This window comes from Channa argus, chromosome 19, assembly GCF_033026475.1.
Source record: "Channa argus isolate prfri chromosome 19, Channa argus male v1.0, whole genome shotgun sequence".
In the NCBI taxonomy this organism is placed as follows: domain Eukaryota; kingdom Metazoa; phylum Chordata; class Actinopteri; order Anabantiformes; family Channidae; genus Channa; species Channa argus.
Genome location: NC_090215.1, coordinates 20,332,239 through 20,349,905, shown reverse-complemented (window position 1 = coordinate 20,349,905; position 17,667 = coordinate 20,332,239). Strand labels below are relative to the sequence as shown.

The window sequence follows — 17,667 nt, the reverse complement described above, 5'->3', positions numbered from 1 at the left end:
GTAGCTGTGGTGTCTGTAGGTGTTTTATATGATATAAAACACTCTACACACTATAACTTATTCACCTTAAACTCAACCTAAAACAGTCCCTAACGTCCTGATGTCATAGTGAAGCTGTCATGTTTGGTACAATCATGTTTGCCCCCTGAACAAACGCTGCTATTGTAATGTGCATATGGCCACAGGTAACTGGATATATCTCCCCCTAAACATCTGGCTTTAAATCTACAATTCTTATTTCACTTGAAGGGGAAATTAGAGTTTCTTGCACAGGTTGAACTTACAGAGCTGAGCAGGGTCAGAGAGGCAATGGTCAGGCCAGAGACAGGTCACACACCTCAGGATCTTCAGAGGCAGGTTCTCAGGCTGGAGAGTAGACCACAGTCTGGCAAAGAGGTGAACTGTGAACAGGCAAGTTAAGTAGAGCACAAAACAGGTGACCTGAATGAGCTGAGGACTGTAGGACTGCACCATTGTATAAGAGAGGAAATCAGGAAGTGGAGGGGGAGATTTTTGCGGGCCGTTCCAAACACACTACAGTCTGACTTCTGAAGGCCATGTGAGACTGAGCTTTATTTTGAAAATCCTCCCCTGTCCTCAGTTAGATGCCAACATGCTCAGAAATCTCTCTGTTGAGCTGCCCTAAAACCTAAAATCAGGGTGTGTTATTATTACCATCACATTTAGAGCAGATTCCGTCAGTCACCAGCAGAAACGGAGAACTCAAACATTTACACTGAGCAAATATTCCCCTAACTCATTATCACAAAATACACATCAGCTGAGCTCTGTGTATTGTTTCAGAGAGAGTTGAGATTCTTTTACCCTCTTTCCCAGGAAGAGAGAGATTTATGCAGCACACACACACACGCACACACACGCACACACACACACACACACACACACACACACACACACACACACACACACACACACACACACACACACACACCAACAAACAGTCTGCCTTCATCATATTTCTGGAGTATTTTTGAACCAAAGCACTAATTACTAAATGTGTGTTTTTAAATTCCCAAATGGATAATTTTTACATGAACCAATTATTACTATGTTAAACTAGACACATTATTATAATTACGATGCTGACAAGGTTCAGGAGTTAGAATAATGTTTACCAATAAAAAAAAAACTCTCTGATGACCTTAAAAATGCACACAGAAAAACAGACGGGATGGAAATGAACAGAAGGAAAGAACTACTGACCTCACATTGTAGCGAAATACGTTGAAGCAATTTAATATTTTTGTAACTTTTGTATATAAATAGACATGTACATTCTTGTACAACAGGCAAACAGCTGCTGTATAAATAAGCAAATTTATATTAAGTATAACCATAAAAACAGAAAGGGTTTGAAATTTAAAACAGTCAGTTTTATATTAAGTTTCGCAAAAATGTTAAAATAACTTATAATAATAGTAATAAGTAATAATAATAATAACAATAGTAATAGCTTCCTGTATAAAAAAGTAAAGCTACAATAGAAGAGCATGAATTATGGTAAACAGCAGCAGCAACAGTTAATGATGGAAAACTGTGAAAAACAAAGTGAGCTAACATCCACAAGCCCGAACAACAAACTTGAAAGAGTTGAAATTTGACTTTGGAGTTTCAATTTCTCATTGTCCTGTGGACCCACTGCGACTTTATCTGATATGAGAATTCAATTTTGGCAAATCTTCAGTATCTCAATTAACAAGGATGAGTTGCTCTCATCTATCCAGCTGCTCAAAGATAAGATGGCAAAAATCTTAAATAAGGAGCTTAGCTCTGCATTAATACTCCAAAGTAAGTAGATAGGCAGTGTGTGTGTGTGTGTGTGTGTGCGTGTGTGTGTGTGTGTGTGTGTGTGTGTCTCAGGCTTCAGGCAGACAGGCCATGACCTTCAGCATCAGCTCCTCCTTCTTGCATTTGGTACTGACGACAATGCCTCTTCCTTTCAACCAGGCCAACAGAGTTGCAGATTTCAGCTTGGACAACTGAAAAGAGAAAAATAAGGAGGATAAAAAAAGGGAGAAATGACAAAGACACTTAGATAAAGGAGTCGCAACAGGTTCAGAACTTATATAACTTATATAAGTCCTAGAATCAGGTGCTGGTGGATGACAGGCAGACAGGTAATTCAAGTCCACAGCAAAAACAAGCAGAAGGTCAGAAACAGGTCATAAGGCTGGAAAAGAACAATAAGAATATGAGAAGCTGGTGGTTGGACTTGGACAAAAATTCAGAGCAATTGTGATGATGGGACACAGAAAAAAGATCAAAAATAAACAGGCCTGAGACAGGAACTAGGGCTCAAGGATTAATAATTTTCCAATCGATATCACAATTTAACAGAATGGCATCTCAAAAAGGCTCTGATTAATTTTGTGTCCGAATAACTCATACGAATTAGGAAAATAACATTCAGAAATGTCATCCCCAGTAACAAGGAGCAATGCTTGAAAAGACATAAACTGACACACAAAACACTGCAAGCTTCCTCATATGGGAGAAACTCTACTTGACTTCACTGAGGGGTGTTGCCTGGCCAGAGCATGCAGAGCACAGCTGGGGCTGAGTGAAGAAGTGATCTGATAAAAGCAGAAGAGAAACTGGAAAGTGTCCACGGTGCAGAACGGGGTCCAGGTCCATGACCTGAAGTGCAAAGACGTCAGCAGGCTGAGGTTTGTCTAGGTGGCTGTTCGTATCTTCCAGGATGATGGAAATGGGACAGCAGCAGGTCAAGCTCATCACAGATGTCCCCCAGCTGGCCGATAGATCCCAACCACGTGAACTGTAACCGGTGCAGTTCCCCTGATGCCAAAGATGCAGACAATACAAGACTGTTAAGCAGCGTTGTAGCGACAAACTCCTGCATGTCAGGAATGAGACGTCCAGCACAACATCCCCGTCCTGACGGGGAAGGTTAGTGAAAACAGGTTAAGTCAGAGGACAACAAAGCCGGGGTGGTCCTGTCTTTTGTCCACTGGACTGACGCACGTAGCCTCGCAGGCCTTTACACAGCTTTAGCCTAAGTGTGCACTAAATATGTTGTCACCTCAGTGATTCTCGGCTGAAACTAGCAAAGCCAGACCAAAGTGTTAAACCTGGAGAAGATCAGGGCAGCAGTGCCTGTGTGAAAGCAGCTTAATAATATGCAGACGCACGTGAAAATGAGTGCAGGGGAATCAGGGGACTGTTGACAGTGGGAGACACCATGTAGCTGTTCCAGACAGCTCTCTGAGAAAACAGCATTTACAACAGTTTGTAAAACTACTACAGAACAATGTATCCAGGGGCAAAGCTGTGTACATAACAGTACAAGTGAAAATGTGAGCAGCGGATTGTTGCTGAAAACTTGCAGGCTAAAGCTGTAAAACTGATAAATGTTGTTATTAAAGTGCTCGGCTCCCTGTGGGCTCCCAGCTCCTCCCGAACATTCATCATTTTAACAGTCGCTACCCTCCTCTGAAAGGGTCTTTGTAAGGAAACCGAGGATGACAACTGTGTGTATGCGATTCATCACACTAACACACTTCAATACATCACATTAATGTACAAAGTGTGAAGGCTAAAACTGCACATACAGCACAAATTGAAATTCATCACTTCTAAAATCTTTTTGTTTCGGAAATAAAGTACCACTTCTTGCCGCTCTTTATACTTTAATAATTTAAACAAGACAAGCTTTATAGCCGGACTAGTGCTCCTGTGAGGCTACAGTGTTTATTACATGCCAGAAAAAAATGGAGAAGCAACGTTTTTTACTGTTGAGAGCTGGAGCAGCTCCAAAACAGCAGGTCACAAAATCCCCCCGTCCCCTTTTTCTAAAGTGTGTGTAGTCTGTGGACCAAAAAGTTTAGCTCGTGTGTGTTTGCAAGAAGAACAAAAAGAAGAGATGACTTTAAAATGGACAACAGGGAAGAGAGGAAGAGAAGGAAGCCAAGAAAGAAGGTGTAACGTTTAATGCTGACCTGGCTGTTTCTAGCCATTCTCTCCACGTCCAAGTCTTGTATCATAGCTCTGGATTTCTTCACCTTTGACTCAAACACAACTCTCTGGAAAAACCCAGCACAGGACAATTAGAAAACCTGAGGGGGCACAATGTTCCTGCAGCCTGAGGCTCATCGCTGACACAATACAAATCTGCATGTGTTTTCAGTAGAAAACGGAGCCGAGCGGTTTGATTATCATCAATGCAGCATCAGTGCTGTGGTACTGCAGCTCCCATGTTTCCTGACTGTAGTTATTTCTAATTTCTCTATTGCCATTGAGCCCCTGTGTTCTACATTAGTAACAAATTATAATCAGAAAAGCATTTAATAGTTTTTAAAAAGCCTTTTAAAAACTATTACTTACATATACAACATGACTCGTTGAGGCCACAAACTCAAACTGGGAGCAATTTTAACAAATCTACTGAGGGAAAACACAACAAAGTACAAAACACATCTCTAACAGATTAAACTAGAGTCCAAAGTAACCAAACTCACCCGTCTGACGCTGCTGGAAAGATGTTTTTTAGAGACAACAGAAGATAGTGAAGGCTGAGGAGCTTCAGGTGATGCAGCTGGGGGTTTGCTGCTGGACGTGTTGCTGTCAGACCTGGTCTTAAGAACAGACTTCGGTTTAAGCTTGATCTCTGCCTTTGAAGGGAGGATAAGTCCAGGTTTACTCTGTAATGCAGCGCTGAGGCTGAAGATGTGCTTGAGATGAGCTGATGGTTCACGAGTGCTGCTGCTTTGAGTTTTGGGTTTGAAGCGAGGAACAATGGGCGGAGGAGGAGTTGGGAGATACGCAGTAGAAGAAGCAAGAGCAGCAGTAGAGGGTTCGTTCTTACCAAAGGTAGGAATAATTACCTTCCCTCTGTCGACCATGTTTCCTCTCTGCTGTTGCTGCAGCTTCTGGAGCCGCAGCTCGGCCACACTGATGTGACACGATGGACGCTTATTTCTGAAGACAGGAACCAGTTTAGGAGCAGGGTTTAGTTGATGCTGGCTCAGGGGAGGAAGCGGTGAGGGAGAGATGGAGGAGGTGAGGGAGGAAACTGGCTGGAGGGGTGGAGGGAAAGAGGTGGAGAAGGATAGAACTGTCTGGCAACTTGAAGAATAAGAATCACGTGAGAAAGAGGAGGATGACAAAGGCAGGTTTTTGTCTTCTTCAGCCCCTTGAGTCTGAGTGAGCCCCTGAGCTTGGTCCTGCTGAGACAGAAGGCTCCAGGGTGGAGGCTGCGACCCAAAGAAAGGCTTCACCGTTCGATAAGCAGGAGGAGCAGGCAGCTGGGTGAGGACCTGTCTGGTGGTGGAGGAGGTAGTTAGGTTGACCTGCTTAGGACTCAGCTCCTGAGGAAGAACAGATACAAACTTTGGTTACGCTGCATCGTCACGACACATACGCAGTGTGGAAAGAGCTCAGGTCACATTTCTGATACATAATAAAGAAGATGTCAAAGATTTTATTGTTAAAATGAAGCCTTGTCCACAACACAGTCTACAGTAGATGTCCTTAGTGTGGACATGAGCTAAATGTTCCTTTAAGGTATCAGAGGCCTTCACAAGCTTGAGGCTGGGAACTATAGCATTTTGACACATGTCCAGACAAGAACGGTGATATAAGTCAATTCTGTAAAGTTCTACTCTGTCACTAGAATTTCACTTATTACCATATACTTATGTGTGGAGGATTGTGGCTGTGCACAAACTGTGTTAATGTACATTCAATTTGACTTTGTCCCTTTGCACAAAGTCAAACTGCAGCAATAAAAACCTCCTGCAACAGACACACAAACCCATTCTGTAAGTAACTGACCAGACTAACACACATGTCCACTGTTTGACTGGACACACTCTTACAGAAGACATATTACCAGACGGACAGCTGATAAGTGATATGTGTGATAAACACAGGAACTGTATGCTCACTGCTTCTTTTGCTATTAATAATAACTGTTAGGAAACTGATAACACAAACTAACATTATGTGAACTAATCTTCTTCTTCTTATACAACAGCTTCCATTTAGCTGAAGAACGTTGTCCTCAGGAGAGAAAATACAAATGGAGATGAGTCCTGCTGAAGACTATAAATATTTTAGTTTCACTCTCTGGGCACTGAATCAATCTCTGCAGATGATTCTCTATACAGTGATTCTCAGCTTGATAAAACACACTTTAGCTGCATGCTGTGAATAAGAAAACACATCTGCAGAACCAGCTCTCAAGATGAGAAGCAACTTTAATTCCACCGGCTTCACTACTTTGTTCCAGAGACAGTTTGCAGTTTTACCTACAGGCTTCACTGAGGAACTCACTCATAATTCGAACATTATTAAATACGACAACCAATGTTTAATTTTTACCTTGTGTTTTCTCTGACTGAGCTTTATGTGAATACATTTTCATTTTAGCCATTTTTCATAGAAATGTTGAAATGCATGACTTTCCATCCAGGAAATTGCTTCATGAAGGTTCATAATTCATATAATGATAAAGAACCAACCACCTTTTTGGTCAAAACAGAGCCTCGAGAAGATGAAACATGTTTCCGGTCTCAGATTCTCCTTCATGAGAAGCCTGTTTTCTCTCCACAGAAAATAAATAGTTTCCTTCCCACATCTTGCTGTGTTATTAGGAGCAACGTCTGGACGACCAGAAACACTTTTCATTCTTTTTCTTTCTGATGTGTGTTTTATTAAAATGGATCCTCATGAATCTTTCAGTGCTACACTGCTCTGTGGTTATAAAACTGTCCATGAAGATTATAGTAGGTGGGGAACAGTCAGGTTATTGCCTTTTTTTCCCCACAAACTCACCCTCAAACTCAAAACCCACCTGAAATAGACTGCACACCAAGGTGTGTGTGAGTTTGTTTAGTTAGGTAGGTTCATTTTACATCAGTCACCAGGTCTACACCAGATCTACACCAGGTCTCCTGGAGGAGACAGATCTTTAAGAAAAACAGTGCTGCTGTTGTGGAGAGAACACAGGCTACTAGTTTAAAGTAGGATTAAGCTTTGTTATCATCAGTAAACCCAAAGTGTCAGTCCACACTCATCCTTGTCTGTAAAACTCATTTGTTCCACCTGATGATAAATCTCTCGAATAGGTCGTAAATAGATTTTAATGTATTTAACAGTTGAGCTCTTTTTAACAAACGTTACTCACTCAAACCCTGTTACACTACACAATAAAGAACATCTAACTATTTTCATTTAAACGTTGTCTGTCCTAATTTATCATCCTGTTTTCACTATTAGAAGACAGTGGCTGGAGTTTGTTCCAATTGTCTCCAGCGGACACAGTGGATGTGGACATTATAAAGCCAGATCCAAGCTAATATGGAGGGAAACCCATGACATTTCTGTCCTGTAAGTGGTAGTTTTGCTTTGCGTGTACCTGCACTGTAGCAGCTGCATTCAGACCGACTGTGTGGTAACAGGGTTTGCTGCTCAGACGTGCAGGGAAGCCACACACACTCTGCAACCTGGTCCTGATGTCTGACACGAAGGAACCCAGCGCCCCCTCCAGGTTGACCGCAGGGCAGTGCTGCACCGGCTGTAGGCGAATGCAGCTCAGAGGGTATCTGAACAGGAGCACGGTTAAAGGAGCATTGTGTGCTGTGTAGGTTACAGCTGCCTTCACCTTCACGCACAGCAGGTTCTACTGATCAGCTGGTTTCATTCAACTATTTTTATATTCAGAATCAAAACCAAGAATTCCTGGTTGTATGTCAGTTTCTCAGATGTGTTACATTCACTAGGTTCACATAAAGGTGGATAATGAATCAATGAGCTTTGGGATACGTGAAGAGTCTTTCTCCCACCAGTCTGAAGTAGACGCTGCAGTACACCACCTCCTCCTGTGTGACCTCAGGGAGTCTGTAACCATACTGGAAACCACAAGCACAGTGTGAGAGCACCACCTGGTGTAGGTCTGCGTAGTTCTTTAAACAATAATGTGATTGGTACAGTGCAGAGCAGATTCTAATTTGATTAATAAAAACATTTATGTGTTATTACACCTCAGAAAATTGCCCCAACTTTGCCTGATGATGCACCCAATACTACAGCTTTAGATGAACAATTTCTGATTTTAATCTGGTTACCTTTGATCAAACAAAGAAGAAACTCAATCTGACTACAAGCACAGAGTGCCAGCTTCCAGTGGATTAAGAGTTTTGCTTCTGAAATAAATACATTTTTTGTTTTTATATATGTTTAAAAAGAAACATATATGAACACATATATGAAAAGAAAGTGTGTGTGTGTGTGTGTGTGTGTGTGCGAGCATTGTGTACCAAGCGGTTCCAGTGGTTCTGCAGGTCTCTGTAGGTCCTGAAGGGTCCGTCTCTGGGCAGCTGATGGCTGATGGTGATAATCTGACCTTTCTTCATGCTGACAAACACACACACACTTGTTCAGCCTGAGGGAGTTTGTGTGAGTTTGGACATCATTACAGAATAAACACTGGAAACTGAAACTGAGGTGAAATCTATGGAATCTGTGTAGATACAGAGCTGCAGCTCCACCTGCTGCTCACAGTCAGTGTCACAACACCTGCGTCTGCTACTCTGTGTTTCCTTGTTTGAAATCACAGAACTCACTGCTACTTTCAGCATTTTACCTTTGTCACCCTGTGAATCTGATACTGAACCTTGAAATGTGGGAAAGAGCCGTCTGTCTGACTCAAACCTTCACACGTCTAATAGTGATTGTAGTTTGCATTTAATTGTTTCTGAAGCATTTTATATGTTATGTCTAAAAACTGCATCTTTTTATATTGAGATTGACTAGCATGGTTTTCCTGGGGTCTCTCAGTTGGGGGGTGTTTCCCTGTTAAGAATGTCTATGTGTCCTGAGGACACTAAAAACACTTTACCACCTTTTCCTGATATCAGTGTATTAAAACCCAGAGAACTTTACAATAAAGTCACCAAGGTGTTTGATAAAATATCTTATTCATTTTACCATTGTTTCATCTGTGAGAAGTACCACTTACTGCGTTAAGTGTTAACATACAAGTCAGTATTTTTAGTACTAGTTCAATATCCAGAGGAGTCTGAAAGATGCAGTTTGGACGAAAAGCCACAGCTCAAAACAACAAATGTGCTAAAGGCTGTTTGATTGGAAGAGTCTCCCAACTATAATTCGTGAAAGTCCTCCACACTCTGCTTTCAAAAAACAGCTCAAAAACTGGTTAAACACTCTGTGAGTCAAACCCATAGTGTACAATATGAATACAACAAATTACTGTTGTCACCATTGTGGACAGTAGTAAAAAAACTGTAACTGAACCAGTGATTCAAAAAGAACCGATGTTGTAGCCACTAACTAGACATGATACAAATATTAACCCAAAACAAGGAATTTATACTATAATTATACTGAAAACTCAAATGAATTTTAGAAACGTGGTGGACATCTCAATCCCTGATGTGATGATTAGGGTGGAAAAAACATAAATTTAAAAGGCATCTGTGTCAGCAGAATCAGAGGAATCCTATAAACTGCAGGTACTGTGCTTGTGTCATTGAATCTCACAGAGGTCACAGTGTATTATGTGAGACTGAGTGATGATTCAGTCTGTTGGGTGCTGCAGGTGTTGAGTCCAGCAGGTGGAGGTGTCGCACCTGGGCAGGACATGACACCAAATGGCTGCCCCTGTACAGGAGGGATCAAGAATGAAGTCAGGATCACTGTTGAACCTTTTAAGCACCAACGGAGGGAAGTCAAAGTCCTCCAGCTGCAGAGGACACAGACAAATACAACTGTCAGAAATTCTTATTCTTACACCATGTGTTCATCTGCAGGCTTCACACATTCTCTCCGGCCATGTGCTTAGTCCCGGTAATTTATTTGTATTTAGTAGAATATGTTGAAATAACTAAAACAAAATGTGGTTAAACGTTTGGCAATAAGCTGGAAAAAGGTAGTTGTTGATGTAGTGCGGTCTGTGTTTGTTCTCGTACCGTGTTTGGGGGCATCCTGACAGCGCTGGCTCCAATGCTGATGCACAGCTGACCCTCGGTGGTACTCAGCTCCATGCCTGACAAACACATACAGCCCACATTTACAGAAAATACTTCTTACACGTGGGACAGTGACGTGTGGAGCTGTGGGAAACTTACTGACAGCGTTCATCCTCCCTTTCTCAGTCAGAAAGTCTCGTCCTAACAAACACAAACCAAACTGAGCTCTTCACTCTGACATAACTATGTACTACGATTTAAGCCGACGGTGGCAATGCAAAATATTTTCCAGTCTGCAATGTTAAATTCCCTTCAGTGCAAATGGGTTTGATAGTCACTGAAAAACACATGCTGACTACAGTACTATCGTATACTGTGCACCGTGACATCTGGCCCTTATCCTATCAGGGGAAGGGGCAGAGAGGAGGGTGCTGTGTTTCCTTCTATTTAGTGAAATGAATACACTGCAGTGTTGAGATTTGACCCATATAAATATAAATAAAACATTTCCTAGCTACTGTTAAATTAACTCTATAAGCGTTAAATTTATACTCTTGAAGTTAAAATGTTGTGTATACATAGTTTTGCTGAACTGGTGAAATGAAAGAGAAAGGTTTTCAATGAAGGCATCAAAAATCACCTTTCTGTGCTGGGTTTTGTTGATGTTTAAAAATCATAATCATAGAGCAACTCAAATGTCTCTCTGGGTCTGTTCTCTAAAGGCCCGATGTTCAAATCCCCCCACACACTGATTTATTTCAGACTGGGTCCAAGGTGAAGGCTTAAAAGAATGTTGCAACACTTGTCACTTTGATCAGTCTGACACACACGCACACACACACGCACGCACACACACACAGACAACATCCATGGCCCTGGGCAGTGATTACAGGATGGACTTTGCCATGAAACTGAGCTGAAACAGCAGAGCCACTCTAAGACATTTCTGCACGAGGACTGAACATTATCTTTATATTCAGGACAGTTAGGATTCAATTTTTCACCACTGCCTATAACAAGCAGCATTTAATCAGATCAATACTAGTCCTGATTTAAACCATTGTTATAATAACATTGATCCTTATGATGAATCAGCCCGTTACTGTAACTGCCCTACAATCCATATCACAGCAGCATTGCAGTTTGTCTCCAGACAACACACACAACAAAATTGTGACAAATGTCACTAATTGGACAGAATGATATTTACAATTTTTAAACACAAGGCCAATGAGAACAGAATAGAGCCCTTTGGAAGACTTTTCAGTACCTGCACATAGAGGATCTAGTGCAAAGTCAGAAGATGATATTTTGAAAGTGTGTAGAGACAACTTCTGATTTTTCCTTTAGGAGGGAGAATGGAGGGTTTTAGGAAGTTCAACATTTATAAAGAGGCAGAGCTGCAACTCAGCTGCTCACAGAAACGTTGGGCTTATTTTAATGCTGTTCCATTGGGACCATTCTCCTTCAAACCCTCCACCACTTTCTGATGCATCTTTCCTCAGTCATTTTCAGTCTGAATATACCAACACAAACACAGAAACACACCCAGCAAGTGAAATTCGCATGTAAGCTGTGACCAGCAAAAAAGGATTAAACAAGTGCAAAATGAAATTCCTTATAGCAGCACACAGCGTACCAGAGATGAGGAGGAGTCCTGCTTTGTTCCAGTGGGGAGCTAGTCTGGTGATCAGAGAGTAGGACAGACAACACTGGAGGACACCTGGGAGGACATACTGTGGAGGACCCAGCTACACACAGACAAAAACTTGCAATGAAACACGAAAAACTAAACTCTCCGAATAAATCCATCCCTGCTTCCCACCTGCAGACGGTGTCTCTGTGCATACACTTGGAGGATGCCTTTCTGGAAGAAGGAGACCTGTCGGAAGAGAAAAGAAGAAGAAAAAGGCGAAAACAAACACGACTGTAACAAATGTGAACAAACGTGAATTGTAATTCATAATTTTAAAGCAGCTGGAATAAATTGGAAAACCACCTCCTGGATGTGTATATGTGTCCACAGCATGAATACTCTTCATGCTTTGGTTGATTCTGTGTGCAGGACATTAGGTTATTGTGGACATTTTGGATTTGGCACATGAATATGGGTGGAAACCAACATCGCTATTGAATCTTAATTATTACAAACTCCGATGTATTTTAATGAATGTTCCCTAAAACCTGTTTTAGGTTCTGCTTTGACCGACATGAATTAAGTTTGTATGTAATTAACATGTATAACGTGTTTTCTCTTTAACTCCCATGTTTTGTCATCTTAAACCTAATGTTTAACTTGCTATTGTATCTTCTGAAACTTACCTTTTTATGTTTTTGAATGATTTTGAATGAGGCGTTTCCATTTATGCTTTATGATTTATGCTTATTCAGTAAGCTTTGCACAGGTGCTAAGGGGCTGTGCAGAGCATGATAGAGTATAGCAGATGATGTAAGAGCAGAGAAGGGAGAAAGTAAAGTTACTCATTTTCAAGTCTCATGCTAGTTCTAGCTTTATTTGCAGTTTTAAAGGTAGATTGTGCAAAGAATGAGCCGATTGTGTTGCTCTGATCATTTATATTTTTCTGCAGGGGAGCTGCGTCATTGTGTGTTATCTTCAACACCAAATGAATTCCCAAAGCTCAACACACTTTATTTAGTGAGCATTTTCTCATTTGGAAAAAGCTTCTCTTTTGGTTTGGTTATCAACCGGGTGTCGTCTATTGCACAATGAGATGACTGAGAGTAGAATGTGAGTCGCGCTTATGTTGGCAGGGAAATAATGGCAGTAACACACTGACTGTTTGTGTTTGCACTTGTATCTTTATGAGGACCAGTTTGAGGGTTAGACCGTGAGACTGACCAGTCCCAACAATTTAGGATTTAGAATTAAGGGTTAAGATTTGGTTTAAGTATTCAGGCTAGAATCAGGTTTAGGTTTGGGATAAGACATTTATGGGTGGCGATTATGCTCACGGTGTGGGATTAGATAATTGCACTATGTTTGTCAAGGAGCATCCTCACAACTACAGTGGGACTAATCGCTGTGCATGTGGAGGACAGGTCCAGTGGGAATGTTTGGAATTCAGTTGGACGACTTTGTTTGCATGTCTCTGCTTAATACCTGTTTGCGTGCAAACACTAGAGACACACACACACACACTACTTGTGAGGTGATTCACTGACATAATGCTTCCGTCTCAGTCATGTGCAACACGACACTTGCAGATCGAAGAGATTTAAAGTAAATGTGCAAGAACCGATTGTGTCAAAAACATTACACAAACAACAGGCTGACACCAAAACCTATTTTTGCCTTTTTATATCATATTTTGCCTTTTCTGTATATATTGTTTTTAGGAGCCTGTGTTAAGTGACAACAGTTTTCCAGGTTACTGCATAGCCCACGTGGCTTCATTCATCAGAGCAGCATGAGGATTTCTCATGTAATGCCACCTGAAGGCTTGAAGGTCATGGACACTGAAACGAGCGTTGTGTCCTTGGCCTCTACACTGGGATTTCCCCCGAGCCCCTGTATCGCTTCACAATATTATGGACTGCAGACTGCAACAAACTGAAATGTTTTTTAATAATCTTGATTTGAGAAATAATCTTTCTGAATTGACAATCCTCTCATAATTTCAGCATAAAGTGGTGAACCGCATCTTTGCTTGTGTCTTTTTATACCCAATCATGATGCCCTCACAATTGTGCTTCTTGTGCTAATATTTTATAAACTTTAACCTTATTTTGCCCCGAATATTCTGTACCGAATGTGTTTGAGTGCTGCTTATCTGTACAAAATACAATTAAGTTGCTCAGTCAAGAGAGAAAAAGTTTTCTCAGCAGGAAATAAAGTTTGATTGGTTGGTGGTAGCAGCATGTGACTGTGCAGCTACATTTGTAAAGAAAATGTGCACGTTCTTCTGCTTCTTTTTGTATTTTTGGGAAGACACTCATTAGCTGTCTATCACATCATCTGATTTCAGTTAAGACTCAGACACAGAAGCTGCTCTGAAACAAAGTGATCACTGTCTTCACAAACAACACATACTGCAAGGAGAAACCGGATTGGGTCTGTGTGTTTCAGAGTGTGTGAGGGAGAGACAAAGTGTCCATGTCTGTGTTTTGCATTCCTGGGTGTGTGCATCCTGAGGTATGTAGCGTGTGTGCAGACTGAGGCGGCGTGCAGGGCCTGGTCCTGTGCATGCAAAGTTTTTATGGTAAATAAAACTCATCCATCGTTTTCATCAAGTTTACAATGTCAGATTCTGAAGATGAATGTTTCCTGAGGTTAACTACACACACACACACACACACACACACACACCCACACACACACGCACATAAAAGAAATTCAAAGTAAATTTGTCAGTACTACTATATTAATCTGGATAATAAATAAAATACCTATAAATCTTTCTTTTGTTTGCATTTCTTTCTTAACTACAGTGATAAATATAAATTAGTTAAAAAGTGGAGATGGACAATTCTGGTAACTTTATAAGAAACTAATAGTTTGATGATATAAAATATGAACCTTTAAGTAATACAGCGTGCAGCAAATGTCATTTGTCAGATGTTGTCAACTAGCCAAAATTAGTATATCTGCATTTAAACAACCAGGTTATAATCGCTTCTTTCTGGAGATTTTTTAACCTTGGTGTAGACAGACACCTGGTTTCTGTAATCATAGTGGGGGATCAGGGGAACCTAATTTCACCAGATAGATTTCTCCTGCTGATTTCTCGGACATGTTCATTGAGCTGTGCAGTATGACAATATATGTTTCCTTACATATTATACTCTATCGTTCTATTGTTGCATCGGGAATCACGCCCTTTTTGGCAGCATGGGGCAACTTACTTCTACTGTGCAGATGCAGCAATTTGTTGTTGTATGTATGAAAACATAGTTCAAATATTTATTTTGTTTTGTATTAGCTTAACATTACACAGCAACACAGCTACAGCTGCTGAGGAACTAGCAGCAGCCAATGTTTTCTTATGACCTGCTCGATGCATGAGTTCATGATGTGATTCAGTCCACCTTAAATAGTATTACCAACTTTGTATTACTGATTTTGACAGGGAAAAGTCTGCAGACAGGGAAAGTAGTGGAGTAGAAGGATGGATGAAGGAAAGGAATTACATGCAGTGAGGCCTCCTTGCATTTTACACAAGTCTAACTAGCTGAAACTATCATTAAGTGTATTTAGAAGGAATTTAATTTGCAAAATTACAACCACTGTGGATACGAACACTGCTCAATTATGTTTACAGAAAATCTACTATGCTGCTACATAATAAAATCAATATGAGCTTACATACAGTACAGCATGTACATCCTGGTCACAAGAGTTGCATAAAGACTTAGGGTTAGGCAGGAATTGTGACTTCTGCAGTTCTATTCTTTCAATGAGTACAGAAGTGCAGGCATATGTGTGTGTGTGTGTGTGTGTGTCTTACAGCCAGGACCACTGTAATATCAGTGAAGGAGTCCAGAGCAGGAGAGGCCAGAATATCAGAGTACAGCAGGACGAGCTCTCTGTGAACACACAAACAGGGCCACACCCACAGGAATTGGGTTTGATGGGACTGAGTCACTGTAAAAATGACCCATAAACTGTAGGTCTATAGTGCTGAAACCTGTCCTCTGCATTAGTCAAAGTAATATCACCTCATCTGAAGAATCTGAATAATCATCAGTCCCTAAATATCATCTGCACTGATTCAGCAGCTGGGGACGTTACATGAGCATTGTTTATTGAGTGGTGGTGGCTGATGTGTTAACGTGTTCTGAGACATGCAAACATGCAAAAACTAGACCAGAGTTAACTTTGCAGTTGTAGAGAGAACAGGCACACAGCCAATGAAAAGACTCATTTTTATGAAAACAATAAATCTAAGCCCCAGCTGTTGAGATCCATGATAACGTGTTGGAAAGATCCAGTGTTAACCATTCTTGTAACAAATGAATAAACTGTTCTGAGCTGGTCTTCTTCCCTCTCCGTGTTGCTCACCTGCAGATCTTGATCTGTTGGCTCCTCGGCTCCTCTTCCTTCCCCTGCAGACTCAGGGTGATGAAGACCAGCTTCCTCAGGTCTGGAAGTCTGAGGAAAAATAATAACTGCTGGACTCGTCCACTCATCCTGCACACACACGAATACACCCCATCATCAAGAGAATGAACTTCAACGCGGGAAAATGTCCAGTTTCAGTATTAATGTGGTCTATGAGTTTATGAATGTTTTTCAAGACCTTTAGTGAGATTGTGTCAGGAAAATGTGTCAGGATTTAAACTGTCCACATATGCCGACATTTTAACAAGTGCACTTTTACTTATACTGTGCACAACAGTGAGCAATTGATTTTCTCTGTCCTATAGACCTGTTAACTATATATCTTTGAGTAATAAACTACATTTGACAGATTAAACGAAAGGACTTTGATGGAGTTTGTAGTTTTTAGCGTAAACACCACATTCTTATGAGGCACAATTTATACAGTTTTCATGCTGTTAGAAATGGCTGCAATAATGTTTCATAAATCATTTACTAATGCTGTATAGATCCGTTTTAAGACAGATTGTGCAAAATCCATCTACAATCGCTCACACAAAAACTGTTTGGCCATTTATTTTCTGACAAACAGCTGCAGGTAATCAATTATTAACCCTATGCCGTCTCTAACTATATGCATATTATAATAACCAGTTATTAAATCCTATTTTAATGCCTGTTCATCTGACTGCAAAGCTCAGTAGTTCATAGTGTAATATAATAAATGAGTCTACATTTATTAGGCTCATTTAAAAAAGACTTTACGGTTCTTTAAAGTATCAGTAATAACTGTTTTTGGTCAGTAATAGTGAAGTTAAACTTGATTGTTTGTTAAGGTTAATTGACTCTTGTGGTCAATAACGCTAATGATTACTTCTGTAGTTAAAACCATATTGGAATAAACAGCAAACACATTACAAACTTTAAAAAAACACAAATTTCTTACGTAATGAAAAATGACACGTTGTCTCGCTCACCTCTTTATAGCTTTCTGAACCCAAAAACTAGCTAAAACAAGCTAACGGGCTAAGCACGAAGCTAGTGCAGCTAAGTAGCTAACTTAGCAATCTGGCTAAATTTGTTACTGTCATAAATTATATTGATATGAAGGTCACTACTTCACATTTGCATCTACGTTCAACTGTGACAAGAAATTCTTCGTTTTAATAAGAATAGTTACAATTAAGACAATAATACAACACAGACTTCCAGCTAAGCTAAAGATATGTAAAATGAGGAGTGAGCGCTCACTCCGCCGCAAATTCCACGAACTAAAACGCTGTCGTTTCTCACTTGAACTCAATTCCCACAGTTCAATTAAAAATTGTTCGTAAACGAACAAAACACTTTAAAGAGTTTTTTCTCATTAGTTTTTAAGTTAAAAACAACTGCATTAATCTGTGAAGAGGAGAAAGGTGTGACGGAACATTTGTGTTTAACTGTGCAAGCAACACAAAAGGCCAAAACTTAAATATTATAATATATTTAAAAAGTGCTTTATGGTGGTTTAGTTTAGTTTTAATGTTTATCAGCACACAGTGCATCGTCCTCCTCAAGATACTGGGCCAAACCCTTTGTGCACATCCATCACATTTCACCCACATTGTACCTTTATTTGCTCAGCCTCTGCTGGCACAGGTG

At 40.6% G+C, this 17,667-nt stretch overlaps 1 protein-coding gene across 2 annotated transcripts; it reads right to left on the bottom strand.

Annotated features, from left to right (window-relative positions):
* Nucleotides 1-1,140: 1,140 nt before the first annotated feature.
* LOC137104367 (uncharacterized protein C18orf63-like) lies at nucleotides 1,141-17,215 on the bottom strand. 2 transcript variants are annotated; one of them, XM_067485416.1, is made up of 13 exons: nucleotides 15,988-17,215; nucleotides 15,434-15,512; nucleotides 11,794-11,850; nucleotides 11,608-11,719; nucleotides 10,128-10,169; nucleotides 9,969-10,045; nucleotides 9,630-9,742; nucleotides 8,298-8,394; nucleotides 7,804-7,889; nucleotides 7,397-7,583; nucleotides 4,497-5,345; nucleotides 3,978-4,061; nucleotides 1,142-2,000 (listed from the first exon to the last, which is right to left on the bottom strand). In XM_067485416.1, the coding sequence occupies exons 1-13, from the start codon at nucleotides 16,113-16,115 to the stop codon at nucleotides 1,878-1,880; spliced, it is 2,034 nt and encodes a 677-aa protein (XP_067341517.1). In that variant the 5' UTR covers nucleotides 16,116-17,215; the 3' UTR covers nucleotides 1,142-1,877. The 2 variants fall into 2 exon arrangements, with proteins under 2 accessions (XP_067341518.1, XP_067341517.1); XM_067485417.1 differs by lacking the exon at nucleotides 10,128-10,169 and having other exon boundaries at nucleotides 1,141-2,000.
* Nucleotides 17,216-17,667: the final 452 nt, after the last annotated feature.